Raw genomic sequence first — 27,672 nt, 5'->3', positions numbered from 1 at the left:
GGCTTTGCCCACTAGAATCTTTTTGCTTTTTGCAGATTTGCAGGGTTGAGTGTCAGGTAGTTCACTCTCCATAGCTTTGGCCCTTGTCAGATAAGGTATATCACATACTGAGGCAGGAAGAAAATGACAGTGGGTTAAGGTTGCTAGTCACATGTTGGCACAGATACTTGACTTTGTCCCTGAGACATGGCAAGTGTTCAGGGTGAATCACTGAAACTATAGCATATGGACTTTATCCTTTCAGAAGAAATACTTGGACTAGCAAGCTGAAATTCTTGTGATTTTTAAACTGTGAATGCTCTAGCAGTATATCCCAAATAATTACAACAGCCCCTCCTTATCCACAGTTTCTCTTTCTGCAGTTTCAGTCACCTGTGGTCATCTGTGGTCCAAACAATTTAAATGGAAAATTTCAGGAATAAGCAATTTATAAGCTTTGAATTTACACCCATTCTGAGTAGTGTGATAAAACCTCAGGCTATCCCACTCTGTCCCTTCTTCTTCATAAGAAGAAGGTGAGTACAGTACAATCAGATAGAGTGCACATTCACATAACTTTTATTATAATATGTTATAATTATTTTTATTATTAGATATTATTGTTAATCTTTTATGGTGCCTAATTTATAAATTAAACTTCATCACAGGTATGTGTGTATAGAAAAAAACTCATAGATTTTTATATGTGTGTGTGTATATATATATATATATATTTTTTTTTTTCTTTTACGGTTCGATACTCTGCTTGGTTTTAGGCATCCACTGGGGGTCTTGGAATGAACCCCCAACAGATAAAGGAGATTACTGGATGTGAAAGAGAACAAATTCTGCTTTTAGAATTGACACTAGAAGATTTAAAGGTGTACCATATATGTCTGAAAATAAAACAATCCCGAGTATAAGATAATCTTCCTTGGAAAGATGAAAATTACAAAAATAATTTTTTTTGAACCAGTAGATACATTGAAAACTTCCCGTGTACCAGGAATAATTCTAGGCTCTGGGAATACAAGAAAAACAATGAGAAAAACAAAAATCGCCACCCTTCTAGAACTTACATTCTCACTTACTGTATTAGTCCATTCTCACACTGCTATAAAGGAATACCGAAGCTGGGTAATTCATAAAGAAAAAAGATTTGATTGGCTCATGGTTCCACAGGCTGTACAGGAAGCATGGCTGAGGAGGCCTCAGGAAACTGACAATCATGGCGGAAGAGGAAGCAGGCACATCTTACGTGCCCAGCACAGGATGAAGAGAGAGAAGGGGGAGGGCTACATACTTGTAAACAACCAGATCTCATGAGAATTCACCATCATGGAAACAGCAAGGTGAAGATCTGCCCCCATGATCCAATCACCTCCCATTGGGCCCCTCCTCCAACATGAGGATTATAATTCAACATAAGATTTGGGTGGGGACACAAATCCAAACCACATTACTTACATAATCAATAAATTGTACTGAATAGTAAAGGTGGTAAGTGTTAGGTAGAGCAATAGAGCAGGGAAAAACCCAGAGGAATGTGGGCTGTGTGAGTATGAATGTGTGTGTGTGTGTGTATGTATGTGCATGAGTGTGTGTGCTTGTGCACATACATGTGCATTGAGGTGGGAAGACACCCTGGGATGCTGCCTTAGAAGGTGACTTTTAGAACATGGAGTTAAATAAAGCGAGGGAAGGAGCCTCACAGGTATCTGGAGCAGGAGTGTGGAGTTCAGAGACCTTGAAGGAGGAATGTGCCTGGCATGTTGAAGGAGCTTTTAGGTCACAGATATGTGCTACACATGGTTACATTCTTTTGAGTTTCTGATTAGCCTTTTCAAAGGAGACAATCAGATATGCATCTATCTCAGTGAGCAGAGGGGTGACTTTGAATAGATGGGAGGTAGGTTTATCCTAAGCAGTTTCCAGCTTGAGTTTTCCTTAGTGATTTTGGGGTCCTAAGATATTTTCCTTTCACAGGGTATTGGGACAAAAGTGCCTTTGAAGATTCTTTTGTAGGCTCTTGTGTGGACATGTTTTCCAGTCTTTTAGATTAATCTCTAGGAGTGGAATGGCTAGGTTATAAAGTGGGTCTATATTTACTCCTAAGAAACTGCCAAACCATCTTCTAGAGTGGTGTGTCATTTTATACGTCTGTGTACAATGTGTGAGGGTTCCAGTTACTCCCACGTCCTTGCTGGCAGTTAGTTTTCTTTTGATCTTAGCCGTTCTAAGAGGTATACAGTGGTATCTTATTGTAATTTTAATTTACATTTTCCCTGCTAGTTAATGCTGATGAAGGATGTCTAGATTTTAATCTCCTCATCAGGAAAGGTTATTTTATCCTCATGCTGAGGCACAACATAACTTTTAAAAACAATCAAAAGATATTTTGTAACATAATAGGTGGGCAGTGTGTTAACTAGTTTCATGGTTTTGTTTCTGGGAAGCTCATTTAAAGTGGGAAAATATAATCCTGTTATTCAATTTCAATTAATTTTCATTACATTTTAATTTTACCTTGAAGTCATTTATATAAAATACTGTAAGTGTATGCTCTGTCTTGTGTAGTGTCTATTACTTTGTATATTATTTAGGATGAAAATACATTCCATGTGGCTAGGTAAATGTAAATTGTCTCAAAACATTCAACTAGAATCAGGATTTTAATTTTTCCCCCAGGTTCCTGATGTTATTAGCAGCATAAGGCAATTATCTAAAGCGGCCATGAAAGAGGATGCCAAACCCAGCAAAGATAATGAAGATGCCTTTTACAATTCTCAGAAGTTCGAAGTCTTGTACTGTGGTAGGGTGACCGTGACCCACAAGAAGGCCCCATCAAGCCTCATTGATGACTGTATGGAAAAGTTCAGCCTGCACGAACAGCAGCGCCTGAAGATCCAAGGCGAGCAGCGCGGTGTGGACCCGGGAGAGGACCTGGCTGACTTGGAGGTGGTGGTGCCCGGGTCCCCTGGAGACTGCCTGCCGGCGGAGGCGGATGGCACCAACACCCACCCTGGCTTACCTGCTGGGGCCAGCCAGCCTGCCCCGACCAGCTCTCGGGTCTGCTTCCCTGAACGGATTTTGGAGGATTCTGACTTTGATGAGCAGCAGGAGTTTCGATCTCGGTGCAGCAGTGTCACAGGCGTGCAAAGGAGAGTTCACGAGAGCAGCCAGAAATCCCAGCCGCGAAGGAGACATGCGAGCGCGCCCAGTCACGTCCAGCCCTCGGACTCAGAGAAGAACAGGACCATGCTCTTCCAGGTACAGCTGGCCGGGCACTGTTCACTCCTCCCAGCTCTACCTCTATATAACGAATAATCTAACTTTCACTTGTTTTCCCCTTCAAAGCAGCTAAGGCAGGTGGAGAAAGAGTGCACAGGAAAGTAGAGAAGGAGCCAGAGGCAGACTTGGAGTGTGGAGTGTAAGAAGCAAGGGAGTCGTAGGGAAGGAAGAGGAGGAGGAAGCAATTCGTGGAGCATCCTGGACACCTGGTGGAGATAATAAGAATCTATCACCAGCATTTGCCTTGGGTTGATTCTCAAATAAATGCATTTAAAAAAAACTTGTAGGCCAGGCACGGTCGCTCACGCCTGTAATCCTAGCACTTTGGGAAACTGAGATGGGCAGACCACTTGAGGTCAGGAGTTCAAGACCAGACTGCCAACATGGCAAAACCCCATCTCTATTAAAAATCAGTTGGGCGTGGTGGGGTGTGCCTATAATCCTAGCTATTTGGGTGCTGAGGCAGGAGAATTGGTTGAAATGTGGAGGCAGAGTTTGTAATGACCTGAGATCTCGTCTCTGCACTCCAGCCTGGTGACAGAGCAAGAGTCCCTCTCAACAACAACAAAAATTGTACAAAGTCAATCTTTAAAGATATGAACCTGAGAGAGTGCGACTTGATGTGGAGATACAAGGGAATTTTTTTCTGGAGAAGAAATAACCCCAGAGACTCATATGTGTATTTTGAGTTGAGAACACACCAGTTTACACTGTCACACAAAAGAGGTTAAAGAAACACCGTTGGCCTAAAAATGTACTGAAATAATTTGGATGCTAAAATAATTTGATGCAAACTGTAGTATTGGTATAAAAGATCATTCTTAATTCTGCACATTTTTGAATGTGGTACCGGGTATAGAAGGTGTCAGGTTCCACTTAAAATAACTTAATTCATAACAACACCCTGTAGAAAGTCTTTAATCCTCAGCTTGTAAGATTCGAGTTTCCTTGAAAATAAAAAAAAGAGTGACTATCTTTTTTGTCCTATTTTAAAGATTTCCTGAGAAGGAAATTCCAGAGTATTTTGGTAAACAGTCCCAGTGTGTAATATCAGAAGTTTGCTTTATCAGAAGTTCATGAGTTTTTTTTTTTCACAAATGATAGTATTTTATTATAGAAAAAGCATCCCAAATGCAGGATTTTATAAACACTGGTAGGTAAACAAGTACAGCTTCAAAAGTAAATTCAAAGTAAAGCGGTAACACTTACAAGCATGTTTCCTTAAGAAGAAAATGTGATGCTCTCCTGCAGAAGTGATCCCATGCAAAACACAAATGTGGCTCCATCTCCATGAAGGCATCAGATTTGCTTTCTGAGCTCGGTGTGTCCATTTCAACAATTGAAAATGATGGCAAGAGGTGGCATTGAATATGTCACTACTTGATTAAAAAAATCAAATCCTTGATGATTTAAAAAAAAAAAATTAAGAGACAGGGCCTTGCTCTGTCATCCAGGCTGAGTGATTATAGCTCACTACAGCCTTGACCTCTCCAAGTTCATATTTTGTTCTTTTTTTTGTGGTGGTTGGTTTTTTTTTTAATGAACTCAAGTTATGTCACTAAAGCCTCACTAGTCCTTGGTGATGTGGTAACTGAAATTCCCCTCTTCTCTGGGCTATCAGATTTATTCTTTATGCTATACTTTATTCCTTTTTTTTTTTTAGCTAGTCACAGCCCTTGTAAATTTTTTGGAATGGTTTATTTTCAATAATGTTAATTCATTAGTCCAATTACAGATATATCCTTTTGCTGACCATTTGGGAGAAAGTATGATTATAACTGATTTTTTAAAATTACTATTTCTGAAAAAAAATTTGTTTGTATCTTATAATGATTGAAGACCAACTTAATTTTCATACTTTTTTTGACAGAGGGAAGAAACATTTTGAGGCAGCTGATATTTGGGGTTAAAATTATTGGTTGGATTGGATATTTAAGGGCATGTGAATTAGATATATCTGGGATATTGCATTTGAATTGGTATTATTTAATATTTCATTATAAAGTAAGATGTTAGATCCTTGTGAGTTGAAATTAATTGGAATGCTTTTATTTTTAAGGTTGGGCGATTTGAAATTAACCTTATCAGTCCAGACACTAAATCAGTTGTCCTAGAAAAGAATTTTAAAGACATCTCCTCTTGTTCTCAGGTATGTATCAAAGTATATCATAATATTTGAAGAGACCAATTCAATCTTGTTTCAAAATTAACAATAAAATAACTGGGCTTGACCCCCTTCAAAAAATATTTTTTTTTATTTAAATTTTTATTCTTAAAGGGAATTTGTCTTAAACCAAGGGCTCCTGTGTTTATTTCTGTGCCAGCACCAAAATCCTGCCCAGGTCCCTTGGTATCTGTCCTAACAGTTTGTACTCATTTTAGTCAACGCGATCATTGTAATGCCACTTCATCAAATCCCTTCCAGGGATGGAGTTTTTGTGGTGGTGAGTTCTTTAGAAAATACCTTCACAGTTAGTGTTGCTTGGAATCTTGGACCATGAGACTTGTGGGTATAACTGAGTCATGCTTGCTCTTTATACCATAGTAGGTAGTAAAGGAGAAGCTAGGTTTCTGCTTATTTTAATGTAAATACTAAATTTTGAAAATATTTTTGTATTTTTGTTCTTTTATTTATTTTTAATTCACAAACTGCGTGTTTAAGTGTTTTTAAACTAATCAATACAGTCAAATATGTACAAGAATATATTAGGCATAGACACATGTCCTGTGGACCACAGTAACAATCTAGAATATCTATCCCAAAGTTAGAGCTACCTAAACGTACTGTAAACACAAAAAGAATTTTCGAACATGTCAGATGGAGGGAGTATCTAAATCTAAATGTAGGAAAGTTCAAAAATGCACCTCTAAGGAAGTTCCTGGAATTGAGAATTCACTTCTTTTCTGCCTAGTGACTTAACTTACCTTCAAGGAGCTGGATCTTGCCAAGTTCCCTACTTATATTTTAATGTTGAAAAATCATGACTGCCTATCATGTTTTCTTTATTTACTATCTTTTTAAAAATAATTTGAAGTTAGCATTGCTCTAGGTATGATATTCAGACATTCTTCCCTTTGAAGAAAACAAGACAGTTTTTGTACTTTTTTTGAGACAGGGTCTTCCTCTGTCATCCAAGCTGGATTGCCATGGCGTGATCGTGGCTCATTACAGCCTTGACCTTTTAGGCTTAAGCAATCTTCCCACCATAGCCTCTGGAGTAGCTGGAGCCACAGGCGTGTGCCACCATGCCTGGCCACTTTTTATTTTCTTACATTTTTTTTGTAGAGATGAGGTCTCATTATGTTGCCCAGGCTGGTCTTGAACTACTGGCCTCAGGAGATCTTCTTGCCTCGGCCTCCCAAAGTACTCCAATTATAGGCATGAGCCACCATGCCTGGCCAGTTTTTGTACATTTTGTTAATTGTTTGCCTCAGTCTCAGCTAATACAGTTCACTTTTGATATTTTGTTTTAATATACTTTCTATTACATGGAGATATAAAATTACATTGTGTAGATAAAAGTTTTCAGCAGTTGAAATAAGGAGGAATATATTGTGTATTTCTAAATTCCTAAAGGACACAGAAATTTTAACTGAGAAATATTTATTAAGTGTTCTTGTAATTATCAGTTTACTGGTGGTCTCTTCAAGATTATAAATGCTGTGAGGGCTGGTAAGTGTGTCTAAGGCTGTGGTGTCATTCTAGGACATTGGAATCAGATGTACGAAGACAGGGCTTAACCCTGAGGTGTTAATACATGTTGAATGAATGAGCGCTTTCCATATGGTGGGCCTTATGCCAAATACTAAAGAGAAAGTGATGTCTAAACCGAAGCAGTTCCTACTCCGCAGAGCACCAAGGGGCATCCTCAAAAGCTGTGCTTCCTACCCCACACTCCCTGACCCTCCTGGTGAGAAAACTCACAATGCTCATTCGGCAGTTAAAAGAAAAAAAAAAAATCAAAACAGAAAAAAGCACTTCCAAAAATTGGAAGTTCAGATATAATTTCTTGTTTCTCCTTTGTGTTTTTTTTAAAGTCAACATTTGCATTCTGATATTCTGGTTCAAAAAAAAGAAACAGAAGCATGAGGGAAATGTGTGGGAAGGCCTGCCTTTCATCGAGGTAATTGTCAGGCTGGCCCTGCTCTTATGACATCCTTCCATGGAATTGAACTCATATGATACGGCTGTTTTCAGGAACAAGCTGATTTTTAACAGTGCACACCCACAAATGCTTCTTTCTTCAAAATCTGTTGGACCGTTTGCCTGGCAAGTGTGGGGACTAGTGGAGTGGTTTTCTTTCCTGGAAACATTACCATTGCCTCAGGACTATCTGAGCTAATGAGGTCCTGTGAATTTTTCCCATTTAGCACTAAGCTAGTAAAGGATATTCTTAAATCAACAACAAGTGCCAAATTGAGGCCAGTGTGGCTGGACTTGGGGAAGTGAGAAGGGAATGTGGGAGGAGATAAAGTCAGAGGAAAGGAGACGAGAAGGGAAAGATGAAACTTGAGGTTGTCTATCTAAAGGTCACGTGGTGGGCTTGTAGTCACTGTGCAGATTTCTTCTGTATGGATATCATATGTGAATGGCTTACTTTCATTTCATGAATTGCAACCTCTCTTCTCCATACTTTTTCTTTTTGCCAGGATTGATTTGCTTTTTCTGTTTCTATTGGATAGATTGAGCTTATTATAACAAATTAGTGGTTACCATTTATCAAACATCCTAGGAATTATATTTCTTAGTTCTAAATCTCAAACATTCCTGACAGAAGGTGCTGTTACTACCGTTTTATAATGAGAAATGGATGCTCAGAGATAATTATGAGTAACCCAGTGCAGTATTGCATATCTCACAATTAGTTGAATCAAGATTTAAGCCCAAATCCAACTTCAAAGCACGTTTTTTCCTTTTCACTTGGATTTAGGGTATTTTAGGACAACTTTGAATTTTTTGCCTACCTGGATCATCTAAGTACTGTGCTTGCTATTAAGGTGTGGTCTACTTATCGGTATGTATATTCAAACTGAATGAAAATCACAGATGATTCTGATTTTTTTAAATGAGATGTAGAGGAGGTTATTTAGCCTGGGTCCAAGAAGTACAATGATTTGTCAGTGTAGATAACTGGCACCTGCAACAATTTCTTTAACGTATCAGTCTTTTAAGTGTGGCTCATTGAGTGTCTATAAAGAGGAACATTCCAATATTTTAATGCATACTTTAGGGAACTGCATGCCATTTAATGTGAGTATTGCCAGTATTAATTTTTCTCATATTCTTTGCCTCAGATAGATAAGAACAGGGTTTATGTGAATGTCAGACAGCTAGCTGTGCTAAGATGACAGTAAATTGAAAACTCCTTTACTTGGAATACGTTTTATTATAAGACACAGTGGATCCTACCATCAATATTTTTCCTCCTGTGGCCTTGAGTCACAGAGTGTTGATCAAAAGCAAAACAATCTGAGTTGGTCTCACCTTTTATTTTATGTGTCAACGGGCCACTGTATGAGTTTGCTCTGCCATTATGTCCCCCCTTTATTGCTGTGAAAGAAAAATTTGTAGAACTGTGAATGCAGAGAACTGAGGTTGCTTTCCATATTGTTGATTACAAGATGTGTTCCCTTAAATTCTGTACTGCACTTCTTCCCCTCCATACAGGGTATAAAGCATGTGGATCACTTTGGCTTTATCTGCCGGGAGTCCCCAGAGCCTGGACTTAGCCAGTATATTTGTTACGTATTCCAGTGTGCCAGCGAATCTCTGGTAAGTAGTGTTATTGCTGTCTGCTTGCTCCTCGCGACACATCTGTTGAAAAGAAGGCTTGTCTCGTAGGACCCCAAGCCTTGTAAAGTGGCTACCTGTGGGAAAAGAAGAAGGCATCTAGAAATAATGTTTCTCCCCTTCAAAGCAGTACAGCGGTCGAAAAGTGAAAACAAATTGTCATGGTAAAATTTATGCCTACTTTCTTGGATTTAATAAATCCAGTTATGGAAACTTGAGCATTTTTAAAAGGTAGAAAAGACTAGTAATAGGAGAAAAGCTGTTACTTTTTTCATGGCTCATATGAGAAGATAAGGAAGGCCACCGATCTTTTTTTTATTTTCTTAATTGCTGTAACATTGCAGAGCAGATCATGCTTATATCAGCAGAGCAGAGAGCTATTTTGGTTTTCTTTCTTTCTTTCTTAGCCCCTTCTTCATTTTTAAAATACCGTATTCTTTGTGGTCTTACTTTAACCTTCATTTTCTTTCTTTGGCATTTAAAAGTGAATTCTTCTAACACTACCCCCTCTCCTGCTCTCGACTGAAGGTAACTGGAGTTCAAGAGGAAACATGTAAAGCAGGCTTGGACAAATATCAGAGTGGTTAAGAAATATGGTGATTCTTTTTCCCTCAAAGTTTTTACTTATTCTTGTACCTATGCCGTCTCCCCATATTATTTTGACACAAACCTTTAGACGTATACATCACCATTCTTAGAAAAGTTTTCAGAATATTATGTTCTTAGACATTTGATCCTCCAACCAGGATTTCTCCCAGGGAAACACATACAACTCCCCCCACCTTTGGTTTTTTTTTTTGCAGGACTTGCCTCCTTTAGTTGCTCTGTTGTTAGTTCTCTTGCTATACTTTATTCCTAGTCTCTAACTGTTCCTGCCAATCTCCATATCTCCATACTCACTTATCTGTTGCATAAGCACCTACTCTACTCGATTGTGAGTTTCACAGATTTTGAACTGTCTCCTTTACATGTTGTGTCATGGGGGCTCAAGGACAGCAGGTGCTTGCTACTTTTGTATTTTGAGAGATGGAACGACTGCATTCCTCTTCATTTCAGGTCATTGTTTTCTAGGTGCTGGTTAATCTCTGGTCACTGGAGAAGTTGCACTAAAAGGAAAATGATGTAAAACTTTGTTACTTCTAATCTTTTCTACAGGTTTTGTTTTTAGTTTTCGGTATTTTCATTTTGCCCTCAGGCATGTAGAATGAGTTTTGGAAACAGAATCACAGTAGAAAGTCTGGGAACATGCTGCATTTTTCCACCTAGCATACTCTGTGACTAAGGCAACAGACTTGTCTGGCTGTGAATGCCTTCCTATTACTTGAAGCTGTGTCAGAATCTGAGTTTTGGCGTAATTGTTCTTAAGAATAGGCCTATGCTAAGATCTTTCAAACCCTGATTAATTTTATCAGTGAGCATCTTAACTGAATAGTGAGGCATCAGAACTACAAGCATCAAGAAAAACTGAATGTAAATTTCCTTCATAATAGAGGATGACTTAAGCAGCTGATACAATAGACCAAAACAAAACAGTTAAATATTATCAGTGTAAGCAGTGTTAGGAGCGAGGTGGCTTGTGTAAGACAGTGTCTACCACGCATGCTGAGTTTGCTTCCCTGAGTACCAGGAATACACAATTAGCATTTTCTTCTGCTTCTTTGTAATAATTGCTATGAATTTGTAAACAGCGCAGTGTTCTGATGGCCCCTGGAGGGCTGTGCTGGAAGGTTAGATGCTCAGTTCTTCCTCTTTTCCTCCCTTTGTCTCTCCTTTTGCTTATAGTGTAAAATGACATTTTATGATAAATTACGTTTATTAATGGAATAATAAGAATTCATAAGTATTAAGGTTGGTGATATAATAAAACATAACTGAATAATGACTGGCTGCTTGGTGTTTGATCTCTTCTTTCAGAAATAGTAAAGAATAATCTCTATTTTAGTTTCCTCCTATACTGAAATGTAGAAGTAGATTACATTCTTTAAATAATAATTTATTCTTAAATCAGGCCATGGGGGAGGGGAAAAGGAAATAAAAGTGTGCTTTCCAAGCATGGTGAACGGTTTTGAATATCAAAGCTAGTTTGGATGAGGCCCTTAGTGCTCAATGGCTCTGTCATGAGGGTTTCATAATTTGATCTAAGTTGTACAGCATGTAGGAAAAATACACCTTACATTTGTGATTGTTTACAGAAGAGGAGATACAACCTAAAATTGGTTTAACAAGGCATGGGGATGAGCTGTTAGTTGGTTTCAAAGAAGCAACCAGGAAACAAGAAGGCTAGATTCAAACTTTTTGACTGGGTCGTGGATGAACAAAAAAGAAATTAGCTGGTAGTTTGCAAGCTGCCGGCCTAATGGTGAGACTCAGCTGTTAAGACACCTCTGTGTAAGACCTTCTCGGCGTCACAGATCTAAAGTGGAATGATAATTTTTTTTTTTTTTTTGAGACAGAGTCTCACCCTTGTTACCCAGGCTGGAGTGCAATGGCGCGATCTCGGCTCACCGCAACCTTCGCCTCCTGGGTTCAGGCAATTCTCCTGCCTCAGCCTCCTGAGTAGCTGGGACTACAGGCATGCACCACCATGCCCAGCTAATTTTTTGTAGTTTTAGTAGAGACAGGGTTTCACCGTGTTGACCAGGATGGTCTCGATCTCTTGACTTCGTGATCCACCCGCCGCGACCTCCCAAAGTGCTGGGATTACAGGCGTGAGCCACCGCACCCGGCCGGAATGATAATATTAATCAATCAGAAGTTACAGGGATAAGCCAGCAATGCTCGCAGACTTTCCCCACCATTGTTTAAATGGAACTCATTTTTCTCCAGGACTTTACTTAACACTTTTTGTTTGCTTTTACACTAAAAGTAATCCAGAAGAGTAAAGTAAATAGGATACCTATTCACAAAGTGAATATTGGACCTATTTTGTTGTTTTATATAAGTGGTAGATAAAACTTCCAAAAGGATCTTTATCTGATAAATTACATAATTATACAGAAGGATTGACTAATTAAACTGTCTCTGAGAGCATAGCCCTTAATGCAATCTGAAAATAGCATTAAATTTAGAATTAACAGAGCGGTATTATATTACACACATTGAAATGATCTTACTTCATCCAGCTTTCAATTATATGTATGATACGTCTCACCTCAAGACTTAGCATTTTCTCTTGGCTAGCTCGGTAGTCATCAAAATTCTGTTTAGTGTTTAGTCAGCATCAACAAAGGCTCACATTGCTGTTGAGTTTTGAATGTTGCCATGCAAGCTAACCTTTGTAGACCTAAGTTTTGTTTCTTCCTGTAGGTTGATGAGGTAATGCTGACTCTGAAACAGGCCTTCAGTACTGCGGCTGCCCTGCAGAGTGCCAAGACTCAGATTAAACTGTGTGAGGCCTGCCCGATGCACTCTTTGCATAAGCTCTGTGAAAGGATTGAAGGTACAGTTTAACGTGGCCTTGGCAAAAGAGAAGTTTGCATTGGCACTCGGGAAATGAGAAGGTCCCTGCTGTCACTGAATAGTTCTTTGTTTCGATGTGAAATAAGAACCCAAAGAGTCATTTCTTATGTCCACTCAAATGGGAATGTGCTGTCTGTCTCTGCTAGGTGCTTGACTTTTTCCTTCTCTCTTTCTCTCTCTCTCTCTCTTTTATCAAGGCAAGCTCAAGGAAGGGATTTGTATTTCCCACAGTTTTTAAGACTCTGCTAAGTACGTGATGGGAACTGACCAAATATTTGTTGAATGAATGGAGACAAAGCCATCACCGAATGTCAAGTGTTTATTTGATGTTTCCCCTTTTCTCCCTTACTTGAGGATGAGTTCCTTTTCTAAAAATTTAGAACTTTAATGAAGCCTGCTTGGCTTTTGAAGGACATATGTCAATGACAGAGATGACAGAGGTGATCATATAAAGCAGGTTTTTTTTAAATGTGTTCTGAGGAGGGAAGGGCATGAGAGAGAGATGATCCACACAACTTCCTTTTCTCCTCATTATCTCTTATGAACAACAAAAAAGCTTGAAAACTATCGAAGACAAAAAACACAATTTAATAAACACAGGTGAAATGTCTGCTCTGGACCAGGCAATGTGCTAGGCACTGGGGGATACAGAAATGATTGAGACATGGACTAATCCCAAGAAGCTTACAGTCTAGAGTGAGAGACAGGTATATTAGCAAACATAGCGCACAATGTACTTATAGACTAATACATTGTTTATTTTTAAATTCTGTGATGAGACTTAGCAGAACAAATAAGCATTTTTGACCAATTACTTTGTCTTATTCTTTGTACAAAAATATAGTGAATACGTGGAAACATTCAAACTATGTCATAACATTGCATAATGTATTTAATTATAACCTGAGAAAGATAGCAAAGGCAGCCTTGTAATGACAAATGATTTTAAAGTGCCAGTCAACCTATAAGGTTTATTAAATATTATATATACACAGCTATCCTCTTTATAGTCTAAATATAGTAACAGTACTCTTAAGTGGAACCTAACTATAATGAAAATCTGCTCTTTTTCTTCCTGGTTTTTTTTTTTTTTTTTGACATGGACTCTTACTCTGTTGCCCAGGCTGGAGCACAGTGGCCCGATCTCAGCTCACTGCTACCTCTGCCTCCTGGGTTCAAGTGATTCTCCTGCCTCAGCTTCCTGAGCAGCTGGGATTATAGGCGTGCACCACCATGCCCAGCTAATTTTTGTGTTTTTAGTAGAGATGGGGTTTCACCATGTTGGTCAGGCTGGTCTCAAACTCCTGACTTCGTGAGCCGCCTGCCTTGGCCTCCCAAAGTGCTGGGATTACAGGTGTGAGCCACTGCACCTGGCCTCTTTCAATCTTCTTTTGAAGAAAGAGAAATCTGTTCTTTAAAAATGGATGATCTGTTGAATTATTGCAAATATAAATTAAATGTTCTTTTTTTAAAAAAGTATAAAAACAACCTCTTCATGAAAAAAGATTTTCTCAAGGACTTAATATAAATTACGTGTAAGAATAGGATAGGTTTATGAATATCATGATATAAAGAAGTAAATAATTTCCTGAGAAAATAATAACATTGAAAGCTCACTAAATACTAATGCTATTCTTAAAACTATTCTCATAGAACAAGAGCTGTATCAGGGGAAGAGATCACTGTCTAAGCTGTAGTATTGCCTTTAATATTATTTCTTGTTCTTTCTTCTTTTAATGTCAAGTTGTAAGCTTAAAATTTTTGGCCAAGGCTAGTCTTTAGCTTTTGTTTCCATGTGAGGTCTTAGGTTAAATCATCCATCAGTTTCTATGGTGGTGGTTTGTTAGTGTAAAGTGGTACCTGGCTATGCTCAGTACTGTTTAGAAGTTTGTTGTTAGTAATTTTTTTTTTTTTTTTGAGATGGTGTCTCGCTTTGTTGCCCAGGCCAGAGTGCAGCGGCTCTATCTTGGCTCACTGCAACCTCCGCCTCCCGGTTCAAGCAGTTCTCCTGCCTCAGCCTCCTGAGTAGCTGGGATTACAGGCTAATTTTTATATTTTTATAGAAATGGGGTTTAAAAGAACAAGAATTTGCTTCATGCTTGTCCGAATGTACACAGTGCTGCCATACTGTGGCCACACTGTCACCAGGCCTGTTTTAAACTCCTGTGCAGTACTGAATGAGAACTAGAGGAAAAGTTTCCGAACACTCTGCTTCACCTCCCAAAGTGTTGGGATTACAGGCGTGAGCCACCGCGCCCGGCTTGTCATTGGTAATTTTAGTGCCGAGATCACTGCAGGGAGCTGTTGATTTTGGTGGAGAGGTTTTTCATCTCGTTTTAATCATTTCAGTGTAGTGTTCCAAGGTTTCTTATAGGCAGGAACACGTCTCCTTGAGAAGATTTAAGTTCAGAGCCTGTCTGGGAAAAGGTGAAGTGTAATGTGTTCTCTGCCCCTGGATCTCTGCGCTAGACTCTGTTTAATACCTTCCCTCATCATTTTCCTTAGGTCTCTACCCGCCAAGAGCCAAGCTGGTCATACAGAGGCATCTCTCATCACTGACAGATAATGAGCAAGCTGACATCTTTGAAAGAGTTCAGGTAACATTATTTGTGGGTCTCATAAATAAGACATAGGGAATGAGAATTGGATCCTGTTTTTATGTGTTCCTGTTTTCATGCTGCTTCCTATAGAGTACCTTTGGGTAGAGCTAAAATGCCACTGTATGCTTGCTTCTGAGCGAAGCTAAAACTCTGAGCTTGATTTACGTTTGCCTGCCAGACAGAATAAAAGGAGAGAAGGTGTGTTGCCATACACCTTCTGTTTGGGTTGTCTGTTGAACAGAAAATGAAGCCAGTCAGTGACCAGGAAGAAAATGAACTCGTGATTTTACACCTGAGGCAGCTGTGTGAAGCCAAGCAGAAGACGCACATGCACATCGGGGAAGGCCCATCGGTGAGAAGGCATTTCCTCCTTGACCTACTTTTGTTGTTGTTGTTGTTTATGAATTTTGTTAAAATAGGACAATGGATGTGGGAGGAGATTCTTCCCTCTGTATTCTCGTGTTCTTCAGAGCTAAAGTCCTATTAGGGTTTCCTGTCCTCCTCCCCCTGAGCATTTTAGTAGTTTTATAGGAAATTTTAGCAGGCACTGACACATGGAGCTAAACTAATGATGGTTTTAAAATTTAAAAAATTTGTGGGTTTTGGTAAAAAAAAAATAAAAAGCATTAATAGTAATTACTAGTACATGTTCATGATTTAGAATGAATATACATTATTTTTATAGTAATCTATTATTTTATTTCCAGTTCATATGAATGTATAGCTGTGTAACCAACCTACATGTTCTGCACATGTACCCCAGAACTTAAAGTACAATTGAAAAAAATGGTGGAGATAGCCCAAATGGTGAAACAGCAGTAATATCGTGTAAATGGTACCCTAGCTGCAAACTGAGGGATGGTATTTTTGTGCATGTAGTTTAGAATTTGTCCTCTGCTGCATATAGAAAAAGCAGGACCACCAGCAGTAACATCAAAGGGCATTATGAACTATTAACTCTTGATAACACTGATTCAGGTTATGTCTTTATTTCACTATATTCAGAACAAATCACATATTGTTAGTACACAGTCGTTCATTTAGTCATGGAACAAGCACTTTTTGAGAACCTTCTATGAGTTAAACTGTGTGATGGTTAAGGGTGACAAAAAAACTGACGAATGAATCACGTCCCCTCCAGAGAACAGTGCAAATATTTGAAAGGGAAATGCAAACAGATCAATAGATACATAGAATAAAGTCAATAAGTGGCTTTAAAAATGAATCTATAGTGAGTGCAAAAGTAGCTGTGTCTTTGCTTTGGAGCTGGAGTGCAGAGTAAAAGGAGAGGAATTCGAGAGGAAGGATGTTTTGGGGGAGCTGGAATTTTAGGGGACATAAAGCTTGCTCTCAGAACAGTTGAGGAACTGTACTTTAAGAAAGGAACATAGAACACAAAGTTATGTAGTGGCGAGCCCGAACTTCCTCCATGCAGGCACTGGAAGGAGGTGCTGGTTTTGAGGTTATGCTTGGGGATTGGTGGGGGAAACAAGGCTGGGATGATAGGCAGAATGAGGTGAGGAAGGGCCTTAAGTGGTAAGCCTGACTTTGTCATGGAAGGATTTCAAGTAAGGGAGTGAGAAGATCAGATTTGCACCACAAAGAGAAAATTCTGCTCTTCTTCTGATTTGTTGGGGAGGTTGCTGGGTGAGGGGGTTGAGGGTGGTAGGACTAAGTCATATTCTCCAGTTGGGAGAATGTTTTAATAGAATATGTGATAAGTGATTTAATAATTGCAGAAATCTTTACGGGTACAGACTGTATACCAGGCAACGGTGAAGAATAATGACAGCCCTTTCCTGCCATCTTCCTGTTTAGGAGGAGAAACCAACATGAAACCAAATAAAATATCATGGGATTTGTATAGTGCTGTATGCACAAGTTAGAGGTAGCATTGGTACATAAGTAGCTTGAATAATTTTGTCTTGAAGCATTTATTTGACTCAGGAGAGAGGCTGAGCTACAGCCCTAGAGAAGTGAGGAAGGAACTGTGAGTGAAGAGCTATTTAGACGGCATTAGGACTTAGTGATTGGAAGAATCTGTAAAGGAAGGGAGAGGGAGTTTCTGTGAACAATGTCAGGGTTTCCGATGTGGGGAAACTTGATGAAACAGCCAGGAAATACAGAAAGCAGACAAGAGCGGGGCAGGGGCTGAGAATAAAAAGAGTTCAATTTGAAATGTATTTCAAATTCAATTAGAAAAATGGATTTGGTGCCCACAGAGGAACTTGAGGTGATAACTGTGGAGATTGATAACATTTGGTGCCTGTAGAGGAAGTTGAGTATAAATATGGAGACATGAGCTTTCGTGTGGACTTGAAGTTAAAGGAGGATGTACATGACGTGCATTTCTTTGTGATGGAGATATCATCACAAAGAAATTGATTACTTAAGGGACACAGAGTCAGTGTGTTTCCCCTCCCCCGCCCTTCTTTCCTCTCCTTCATTTCCTTCCATTTATTCAAGTGGTATTTACTGAGCCGCTACTGTGTGTCTTATATTTGCTGAGTGTCCATACAATTTTCTGTTTTTGCCACATTTGTTTATCTGGAAGCCTTAGAATAATGAGTGATCCCAGTGTTTTATACATACCTAAGCCCCATCCAGCCCACATTCATACCCATTGTTTTCTCTGCTCTCCTTTCCTTTCTTGGCGGGCCTTTCTTGCATCTGTAACTTCTTAACTGATTTGATGGAGCGGGTACGAATGTGGGCCCTTATTGCCTCCTACGTAGACTCTGCTGAAGCCTCCAGTTCAGTTTGATCTTTCAGCCTCTGATTTTCCTGTTTTTTAGGTGTGTTTTTAAACACTCCTTTTAGATAACTCTCCCTAAAACATGACAATCACAGGGATTTCCCTCGGGTTATAAGTTTGGATTACGAATTCTTCCTGTTTACCTGGCACTTAAGAACACTCAAGGGTTTTTTTTCCAGCCTGACTTTCTCATGTTACCTTCTACTTCTCCCTTCTATTAGGCAGGTGCAAAAGTAATTGCAGTTTTTGCTATTAAAAGTAACGGAAAATAATATTTTAACCAAATACGTGCACTGACTCTGTGTCCCTTAAGCAGAATTTAGCATTTTGCCAACAACTATCTCCAGTTTCTGGGGAAGTCTTCATCCCTTTCTTCCTGCCTGTCTGAATCCTATGTATTCTTTTCTTCCTGGCTGCTTAGACCCACAGCCAACTTCCTGCTTTCATATTTGACACTTACACGTGCTTTGTGTTGCTATTTCCTCCCCAAGCAAATCATAAGGTTTCTTGACTGAAAGTTTTCTGCTACTAAGGACCGTGTGATATACACACTAGCTGCCTACTTCAATGGGATAAAATACATGGAGAACCTAAAATAGTGGACACATGGTAGATTCTCACACAGCTTGATTCTATACTTGTGATCTAAGCGATAAATGACCCACTCACCAATGAAAATGGAATTATAACAGAGGCATTAGCAGAATCCAGTTTTGTTTGGAAAATGCTTTGTTCTTTGGAACTTGTGTTCTGTGATTTCCTTGGTAATTTGGAATAAAATCTCCATCTTAGAAAGGGATGGTTATAGATGTTAATCAGAATAGCAGCAGAAAAATCGACATCTCAAGTATAATTTTTGCTAAATGCATCAGGAATGTAGTCATGGAAAGGAAAGGCATGAAGGAAATATTTTGCGTCCGTCCTTTTATTACTTAAAATATTAAAAATTAAACCCCTTTCCTTACAATCATTGTGTTCACAATGTGGGACCTAAATTATTACTTATTTGAGCCACTGAAGAATTCTTGTGTTTTTTTTTAATAGCTTAGTTTTAAGCCTATAATTAAAGTCTCATTTAATCTTGAGTATTTCCAAACTAAAATGCATCTGTTTTTCTTTTTTTAGACTATTTCAAATAGTACAATCCCAGAAAATGCAACAAGCAGTGGAAGGTTCAAACTTGACATTCTGAAAAATAAAGCTAAGAGATCCTTAACTAGCTCCCTGGAAAATATCTTCTCAAGGGTAAGATTGCACTGATGGTCTTTTAAGTATGTATGTCTGTGTTTTCTAACAGTTCAGCTTCAGTCTCAACTGGTTCACAGATTTCCATTAAAAAAAAAAAAAGTAAAAACCTAAGATAACTTTTAAAAATTAGTTGTTATCAAAAAGATTTTTCTTTCTTTTTTCTTTTTTTTTGAGACAGAGTTTCACTCTTATCACCCAGGCTGGAGTGCAATGGCGGAATCTTGGCTCACTGCAACCTCCATTTCCCAGGTTCAAGTGATTCTCCTGCCTCAGCTTTGTGAATTGCTGAGATTACAGGGGCATACCACATCACCTAGCTAATTTTTGTATTTTAATAGAGACAGGGTTTCACCATGTTGGTCAGGCTGGTCTCAAACTCCTGACCTCAGGTGATCCACCTGCCTTGGCCTCCCAAAGTACTGGGATTACAGGTGTGAACCACCATGCCCAGCCCAAAATGATCTTTCATAATAAGTTTCCCTCTCAGATCAAGATTTATTCTGGGGCCTTTATTTGAATTTGAGCAATAGAGATTTAGTAATAGCAATATGTATATATGTGTAGAAAAGGTGAAATAGAATACTCAATACAGTATTGATGCTCAATACTGTAAGAGCTTTAAAAATCATTTCTCATAGAATGTTACAAAGAAATTCTTCTTTTTCCCATTATATCAGTTTATTCTCGCATTCTATAAAGAAATACCTGAAACTGGGTAATTTATAAAGAAAAGAGTTTTCATTGGCTCACAGTTCTGGAGGTTATACAGGAAGCATAGTGGCTTCTGCTTCCGGAGAGGCCTTAGGAAGCTTCCGGTCATGGTGGAAGGCAAAGAGGGAATGAGACATCTCACATGGTGGGAGCAAGAACAGGAGAGAGAGAATGAGGAGGTGCTGCACATTTTTAAACAACCAGATCTCATGATAACTCACTATCATGGGAACAGCACCAAGGGGATTTTCTGAACCATTCCTAAGAAATCCATCCCCGGGATCCAGGCGCCTCCCACCAAGCCCCAACTCCAACATTGGAAATTACAATTTGTCATGAGATTTGGGTGGAGACACAGATCCAAACCATATCACCCATTCTTAGGAACTTAGAGGAAGTGCTGAACAAAGTATGAATTAATAGAAATTTATGTATTAGTAAATGTATATATTCCATTTTGAAATTAGCAAAATGGTTCTCTTTCAATTTGATTTTCCTCTTGATCAGTTCCTGTGTGTATATACCCATCTCCACAATGGCCACTGCACAGACACTTCAGGCTATAATTATATATAAAATTTTATATAAAATTAATAGAAATTTATATATTAGTACGTGTATATATTCCATTTTAAAATAAGCAAACTGGTTCCCCTTCACTATCTTTTCCTCTTCCTGAACAAGTCTATCTTAGAGCTGTTAGGTGAGGTCAAGTTAGGTGGATGTCTGGGCTGTGGCAAGGGTGACCCACAGTGGCTCAGAGCAGGGAGACTGTCCTAATGGGGTGTGGAACATAGGGGTGGCCTGATGCAGGGTGTGGGAGCCTCTCGCAGTGAGGAGGGAATCAGCAGAGAAGGGGAACCTGGGGGAGGTCGCAAGAGGCAGCAGGCTGGCAGAGGGAAGGCCCAGTGCGGGGTGTCGGAGCCACAGTGGAGGGGAGTGGGTATTCACAGGGACGGGCGCCTGAGCAGGCTGAGGATGTGCATGTGTCGGGGTGGCAGCCCCAGCATGGAGCGGCACAGCCTGAAGTGTCTGTGCAGTGGCCATTGTGGAGATGGGTCTATACATACAGGGACTGATCAAGTAAGTAAATGTCTTAAGGATAGTGGGATCCAGGGAGAAAGGAATTAACATAAATGATAGCAATAGAGACCTAACCTGTTGTATAAAATAGGAAACTACTTTCTGATATGAAAAATAAATGAATATATTGAAAGTTTGATCATAAAGAAGTTATTTGCTGTATGTAATTAATATTTGTTAATTACTAATGGGAAAATAACTTTACAATGGAGAAGGCTGGCAGACACCACCCTAATGAAGTGATCAAATTGAACATCATCGGCAGTGGGACAAACTTCAGTCCTGTGTCACCTGATAATAAACAGAACTGCTTCTGTGGTATTCTTGCCAAATAGGCAGTGGCTGAATCTAATCATGGGGAAATGTCAACAAACCCAAATTGAGGTAGACTCTACAAAATAACAAACCTGTTATCTTCAAGAAAGTCAAGAAAAAGTTGAGGAATAATTCCAGATTGAAGGACCCTAAAGAAACAGAAAAACTAAGTGGAATGGGAAATCATGAATTGGATCCTTTTGCCCTAAAAGCCGTTATTGGGACAACTGATGGAATTGGCGTGAAGTCTGAAAATTCAGTAGTATTACTGTATCAATGTCAGTGTCCTGGTTTTGAAAGTTGTATTTTAGTTATATTGGAGAATGTCCTTGTTTATACAAAATACACAGTAAAGTAGTTCAGGGTAATGGAGTTTTATGTTGGTAACTTATGTGTAAATCCTTGCGGGAAAAGAACATTTTTGTACTACACTTATAACTTTCCTCTGCATTTGAGATTGTTTCAAAATGAAAAAAGAGAAACAAAGTGATTGCTTTAAATCAGCTTATCACACATAACTCACAAAGCCCACCCGGGGCATTTTTTAAAATTTATTTTTTCTGCTTGCTGTTTTCATGTGTTAATAAATAGCTCAGGTTATTAATGGATCCGAATGATCATCAATAAGGGCTCTTTTCTGAACCCACCACACTGCCTGTGAAAACCACGTAGTAAGACTAAGACTGGTTCGTAACTCCTGTGAACTAAGTTTCAAATTGTACCCTTCATAACATTTTTTTTTTTTTTTGAGACAGAGTCTTACTCTGTCACCCAGGCTGGAGTGCAATGCGCGATCTCGGCTCACTGCAACCTCCGCCTCCCAGGTTCAAGCAATTCTCTTGCCTCAGCCTCCTGAGTAGCTGGGATTCCAGGCACGTGCCACCGCGCCCAGCTAATTTTTGTATTTTTAGTAGAGACGGGATTTCAACATCTTGGCCAGGCTGGTGTTGAACTCCTGACCTTGTGATCCACCCACCTCGGCCTCCCAAAGTGCTGGGATTACAGGCGTGAGCCACTGTGCCTGGCCTCCTTGATGACTTTTAAAGTCTTTTGTCCTTTATGTTAATACACAAAGAAAATTTCATCTTCAGTCTATAAATGTCTTCCTTAGTGATCTCTAAATGTCTTTAAAGAGGCAAATGAGTGATATAAATTCTTAGACTTTGAGAGGAACTTTGAATTAACCACTTATTTGCAAATGCATATTGTTTTTAAAAATATTATTTCAATCTGTTTAACCTTAATAGCATTATAAGAATATGTTTAGTTAAATACTTGGATACATTTTGAGTTTTTCCATGCTTGTACAACAGAGCATTAGGACCCAATAACTTCTGATATCCGGTGTTCCTAGTTTCGTTTCTTTGTTATGGCTCAAAATACTTTCCTGGTTATTCTCTTAGTGATAGAGATCCCTTGGTATCCATTTGTGCCTGATATTTTGTTAGGCCAAATAGATGCAAAGCTAAATAAAGCATGGATTCTGAAAAAAAAAAAAAATTATAGAGATACTTCTAACTTTAACAGAAGCCCTGCAGCAAGCATGGTCAATTGTGAATGCCATTATTTTATCAGTGGAAAACTGAATCTCAGAATGGAACATCTAGGAGATTTGTTAGAAGTATGCTGATGCAAATTTTATAAAATATTTATGCCTTTTTCCTTTAAAATTTATAAATTAGTAAAATCCTGGTCCTCACCCTAGACCTTCTTAATCAGAAACTCTAGGGGTGGGGTCTAGTAATTTGGGTTTTAACAAGCCCTCGGGATGATGCTGATACAATTACACTTACTTAAGGGAAGTGTAATTCTTTTTTTTTTTTTGTTTTAAGATTTTGCTCAGTGGATAGATGTCTTTATTAGCAGCATGAAAATGGACTAATACATCTGGAGAGGCAGTTTAGAGCTGAAAAGGCAGCCTTTGTGTCATATCTTGCATGTTCTTCACATGTACCCCAAAACCTAAAATGCAATAAAATAAATGGGGAAGTGTAATTCTTAAAGCACCAGCATCAGAAACAGCATCAGCCACCTGAATTGAATACGGTGTCTAGTGAAAATTTTAGCAGAAAAGACCATTTAAGTAGGTGTCAGGTACCTGAATGTAATACCTGGCCCTAGCAGATTTTACATTTAAGATCCTGGATAAATTATTTGCGTTTTCTAAGCCTTAGTTTTCTCATTTGTGAAATGGACATATGAATACCCACTTGCCTCATGTAATTGTGAGGATTAAATGTTAGTATGTTAGGGAAATATCACATTATAGATATGAGGTGGTATATTCAGTGGTAAGCTCAAAACCTCTGTCATTTACAAAATGGCAAAGGGTATTTAAGGTGTTATTTTGTCTCCATTTAGTACCTTGGCATCCTGCATAATACCTGCAGTGCCAACTTTGAAGTCTTTTTTCGCATGCCTTCAATTGCTGTAATGACACCTTCAGCAAGGGCACAGCCAATCCGTTTTGATAAAAGTGGATACTGTAGCTTTTGTTTCCCAGAGTGATGCCAAGGGACATACATTTTGTGACCCAACAAGGTCTTGCTTGTGCCATGTGCTGCAGAATGCACTTGTTGGGCACATTGGCAGCTCCCCATGTTGTATTCAAGGTTACATAGCAAAAGAGGTTTTGTGTACTTCTAAAACTTGTCTTTTTTTTCCTGCTGAGTTGGATCGTAGAAAATTCACACTGCAGTTACAGAGTTTAGTTGATAATTGCTTCCCTTTTTAAATGTCAAAATATTTTATATAGCTAACTGTAGTTGTTTATGAAATAGGATCCATTTTTTTAAAATGCTTGGAAGCTCAGCTCATTAACTACTAAAAAGCAGGTCCAAGGGAAAGGGCCTGACACATGAATTAGCAAATCATAATGTGGTAAAACAGAAAAAGCTGTCTGTTCAAAGGTGAAAATCAGAATCATGTATTGTAGTGGCTGTTTTTTATTTTCTTTTTCAGCTGCTTTCCAAAACAGAGTATTTACAAATATAAATTTTATTTTATTTTGTTGAGATAGGGTCTTGCTTTGTCACCTAGGCTGGAGTGCAGTGGTGTGATCATAGCTCACTGCGGCCTCAAACTCCTGGGCTCAAGCAGTCTTCCCGCCTCAGCCTCCCAAGTAGCTAGGACCACAGCCACATACCACCAAGCCTGGCTAATTTTCTTTTCATTTTTTGTAGAGACAGCGTCTTGCCATGTTGTCCAGGCTGGTTTTGAACTCCTGGGATCAGGCATTCCTCCCGCCTCAGCTTCCTAATGCGCTAAAATTATAGGCATGAGCCACCATGCCAAGCCAATATTTACTAATATAAAGTGCAAGTTATTTTGAAAATAGTCCTCATTTTCTACTTTCTTCAGAATAACATCCACATCTTTACTTGTTGAAATGTGTGAAGTGGTAGAGTATAATTTTAAAGTAACTTTGTTTTTCTTTGTGCACAAAGAAAGCACATGTGGGTAAAACACCACTATGAGTAAAATCGGTGATGAAATTTCAGTTGTTTTTCTAATAATTGGAATGGTTTGATACCCATCTGACTACTTTGTCTGTTATGACCAAACAACCTCTCTGAGATAACCAGATTGGCATATAGATAGCTGTGTAAACTTGGGCAATGTAATCTTTCAGAACCTCAGTCTCTATCTGTGAAGATGGGCTAAATAACTATACTTACCTCACAATTGTTATGAGGACTGAGTGAGTGAATGCAGTGCAAAATGCTTCACATAGTGTATGGCACGTGATAAGCATTCAACAGTATTTGGTGCAGCTATTTTATCATTGTTGTAGTTATGATATAGTAAGCCATTGGAGATAAAGCTGTAATACATACAGATAAGAATAAATACTGCTTTATGAAACAAGACAGGATATTGTAAATAAAACCTAGTCATTTGAAAACAAGAAAGAACTGCTAAAACTTTCTAATAGTAGATCTAAAAAGAAAAGTTCAATAGAAGGCTTGGAAACTGAGTTGAAAAAATTCCTTTCAGAAAATGGAGCAAAAGGACAAAGAAATGGAAAATAGGAGAACCGGGTACAAAGTTAAAGGATCAGTCAGGAACCAAACAGTAAGACTTCCAGTAAGAAAAAATGCCTACAAGGAAATTTTGAATGAAATAATTTTAAAAATTTCTCAGAGCTAAAGAGCCTGAGTTTCCAGACTTAGTGAACTCAGAAAGTGCACAACAGAGTGACTGAGTAAAAGTCACGTTAAGGCACGTTGTGAAATTTCTCAATGCCCAAGGGCAAACTTAGATTCTGTTCCAAAGAGAAACAACATGTCAAACACACATGCTCTAGAATCACAATGGCTTTAGACTTCTCAACCAAAGGACATTTGAGCAATGCTAAGATACTTGGAAGCAAAATTTCTAACCGCTATGATATACAATATCTAGGCAAACTATTAATGAAATACAAGCGTAGACTAATGACATTTGTGGACTTGCACATTTTTTAAAAAACTTAGTTCCCACTCTCCCTTTCTCAGAAAGCACCTGGAAAATGTGCCTCACCAAAATGAGGAAGTAAATGAAAAAAGGAGAAGACATGGAACCAAGGAAACAGAAATTCCAACAGAGGAGAGGGTCAAAGGAAATTTCAGGGTTGATAGTGAAGGGAAATCCTAGGAAGATTTGTAGAGCAAGCCTACATTGTAACATGTCCAGATTGGGGCAGAAACACAGAGGTCCCCATAATGGTAGCTTTAAAAAAAATAAAAGAAAAGAGAGAGAGTGAGAGAGAGAGAGGGAGGGAGGGAGGGAGGGAGGGTGGAAGGAGTTGTAATTGATGGTTTATGTGGTGATATTTGACATATTGTGAACTGTAGGAGAGTTTTGTAATAAATTTGTGATTGCTGAAGTAGTCACTAACTTCATGAAAAACAAAATATACAAGATATGAGGTGTAATCAGACATAATCATAGTAAAATATGTAGCTCAGCTGCAGACGATATTTACAGAGTCATAAGAATATAAGCACAAAGTACTAATTTAACCAAAGTTCGTGATGTAACTATATTGAAGGAAGAGGGCAAGAGAGGGGTGTGTGTGTGTGGTGTGGTGGAACTGAGTGTATAATGAAGTAAGAATATTAAAGTTTCATCTTCCAGAGTTAGGAAGTCAATAGTTTCTAAAATGGAAAACTTAAGGAACGGTAGAATAAGCTGAATACCATACATATCAATATAAATAATTCCAAGTTTGCTTTTGGGGAGTGGGATTCAAAGTGCTACAGAGGGGTTGGTGACCACCACTTCTCATTAGAAGCTTGATAGCACAATTTCACTTTTGACATTTTGTGCTGATATTGCTTTGATTAAAAATTAAAATGAAATTCAGCACCCTCTTATTACCACCCCACAAATAAACCCAAGAATGTTTGGAGATAGACTTTAAGCCTGGAAAGTATGATGCAAATGTTAGGCATTTTTAAAAAATTTCACAGGGTCACTGTCACACGGAGGTGACTGGTGTTTCCACTCATTCTGTTTTAGAACATCACCACATGTTCTAGAGTGGTGTCGAACTCCTCAGTCTGTGTTTTGTCTTTTAAGATCTTGTGGATGATGAAGTTTCCAACCTGACTTGTATCTGCTTTCCTTCTATAGTTGACCTCAGTTTCTTCCTAAAGTGAGGGTAACAGGCAAAATGATCTCGTGGGTTCTTGGGTTTCTTACATCTTAGGTGGTCTCTTAGATCTCTTTCTGAGATCATTTGTAAAATTCACACAAAAGGACTGTGTGGAAAAAAATCGATAACCAATTCACCAGTATTGAAGCGGACTGATATCGAGTCTTCCAGAATTAAATGATTTATTGAAATCATTTTACATTATGCAGTAATGAATGAAACAAAACCTATAAATTTTAGAATGTGCTTTCTTCTATGTTGTTTTTAACTGATGATAATTATAATCCTACAATGTGAATTATGGTGTGTTGATCTGGGTTATATGCATTGTCATTTTCTGCATAGCATTTTTGTTTGTTCCGCTGTATCTTCCATATTTGAATCTGAGGCAGAGTTAATAGGGCCCTCACTGGACTTAACGGATGAATAATATGTAATCCTGTAACCAAACTAACTTCAAAAAAGCTTGGTCTGAGTATCTAGTTACCTAACAGCTGATTTCGAAATAATGGAAATAGTTCAGGAATAGTTCTTTTTACCATGCTATAATGACTATTAATATAAGCCAACAAATTTGAGTGCACCACAAAAGGATTAATTTAATGCTAACATTAAGAAGCCACCTGGAACTACCTTTTATAGTTTTGAAGTAAAATTTTAAATCACATAAAGCATTTCATTTTATTCTTTTCACTCAGGGAGCTAACAGAATGAGAGGTCGGCTGGGAAGTGTGGACAGTTTTGAACGGTCCAACAGTCTTGCCTCAGAGAAGGTATCTAACTACAGCTCGTTTACACTAAT

General features: G+C 38.6%; 1 protein-coding gene across 7 annotated transcripts in view; it reads left to right on the top strand.

The window, feature by feature from the left end:
• Positions 1-27,672, top strand: part of TBC1D4 (TBC1 domain family member 4) — a 177,461-nt gene that overhangs the window by 106,770 nt on the left and 43,019 nt on the right. For 6 of the 7 annotated variants that reach the window (XM_032277362.1, XM_032277359.1, XM_032277363.1 and 3 more), the window contains exons 2-9: positions 2,668-3,249; positions 5,330-5,419; positions 8,939-9,043; positions 12,368-12,500; positions 15,026-15,117; positions 15,362-15,472; positions 19,001-19,120; positions 27,569-27,643. In XM_032277362.1, the coding sequence (XP_032133253.1) occupies positions 2,668-3,249; positions 5,330-5,419; positions 8,939-9,043; positions 12,368-12,500; positions 15,026-15,117; positions 15,362-15,472; positions 19,001-19,120; positions 27,569-27,643 (1,308 nt within the window). The remainder of the gene's footprint in view (positions 1-2,667; positions 3,250-5,329; positions 5,420-8,938; positions 9,044-12,367; positions 12,501-15,025; positions 15,118-15,361; positions 15,473-19,000; positions 19,121-27,568; positions 27,644-27,672) is intronic. The other variant, XM_032277361.1, reaches the window with a different exon arrangement.

The sequence above is a fragment of the Sapajus apella genome, unplaced genomic scaffold, assembly GCF_009761245.1.
Source record: "Sapajus apella isolate SASKATOON/1434 unplaced genomic scaffold, GSC_monkey_1.0 scaffold9, whole genome shotgun sequence".
Taxonomy (NCBI): domain Eukaryota; kingdom Metazoa; phylum Chordata; class Mammalia; order Primates; family Cebidae; genus Sapajus; species Sapajus apella.
Note: the sequence above shows the minus strand (reverse complement) of the source record. Positions and strands in the feature narration are given on the sequence as shown.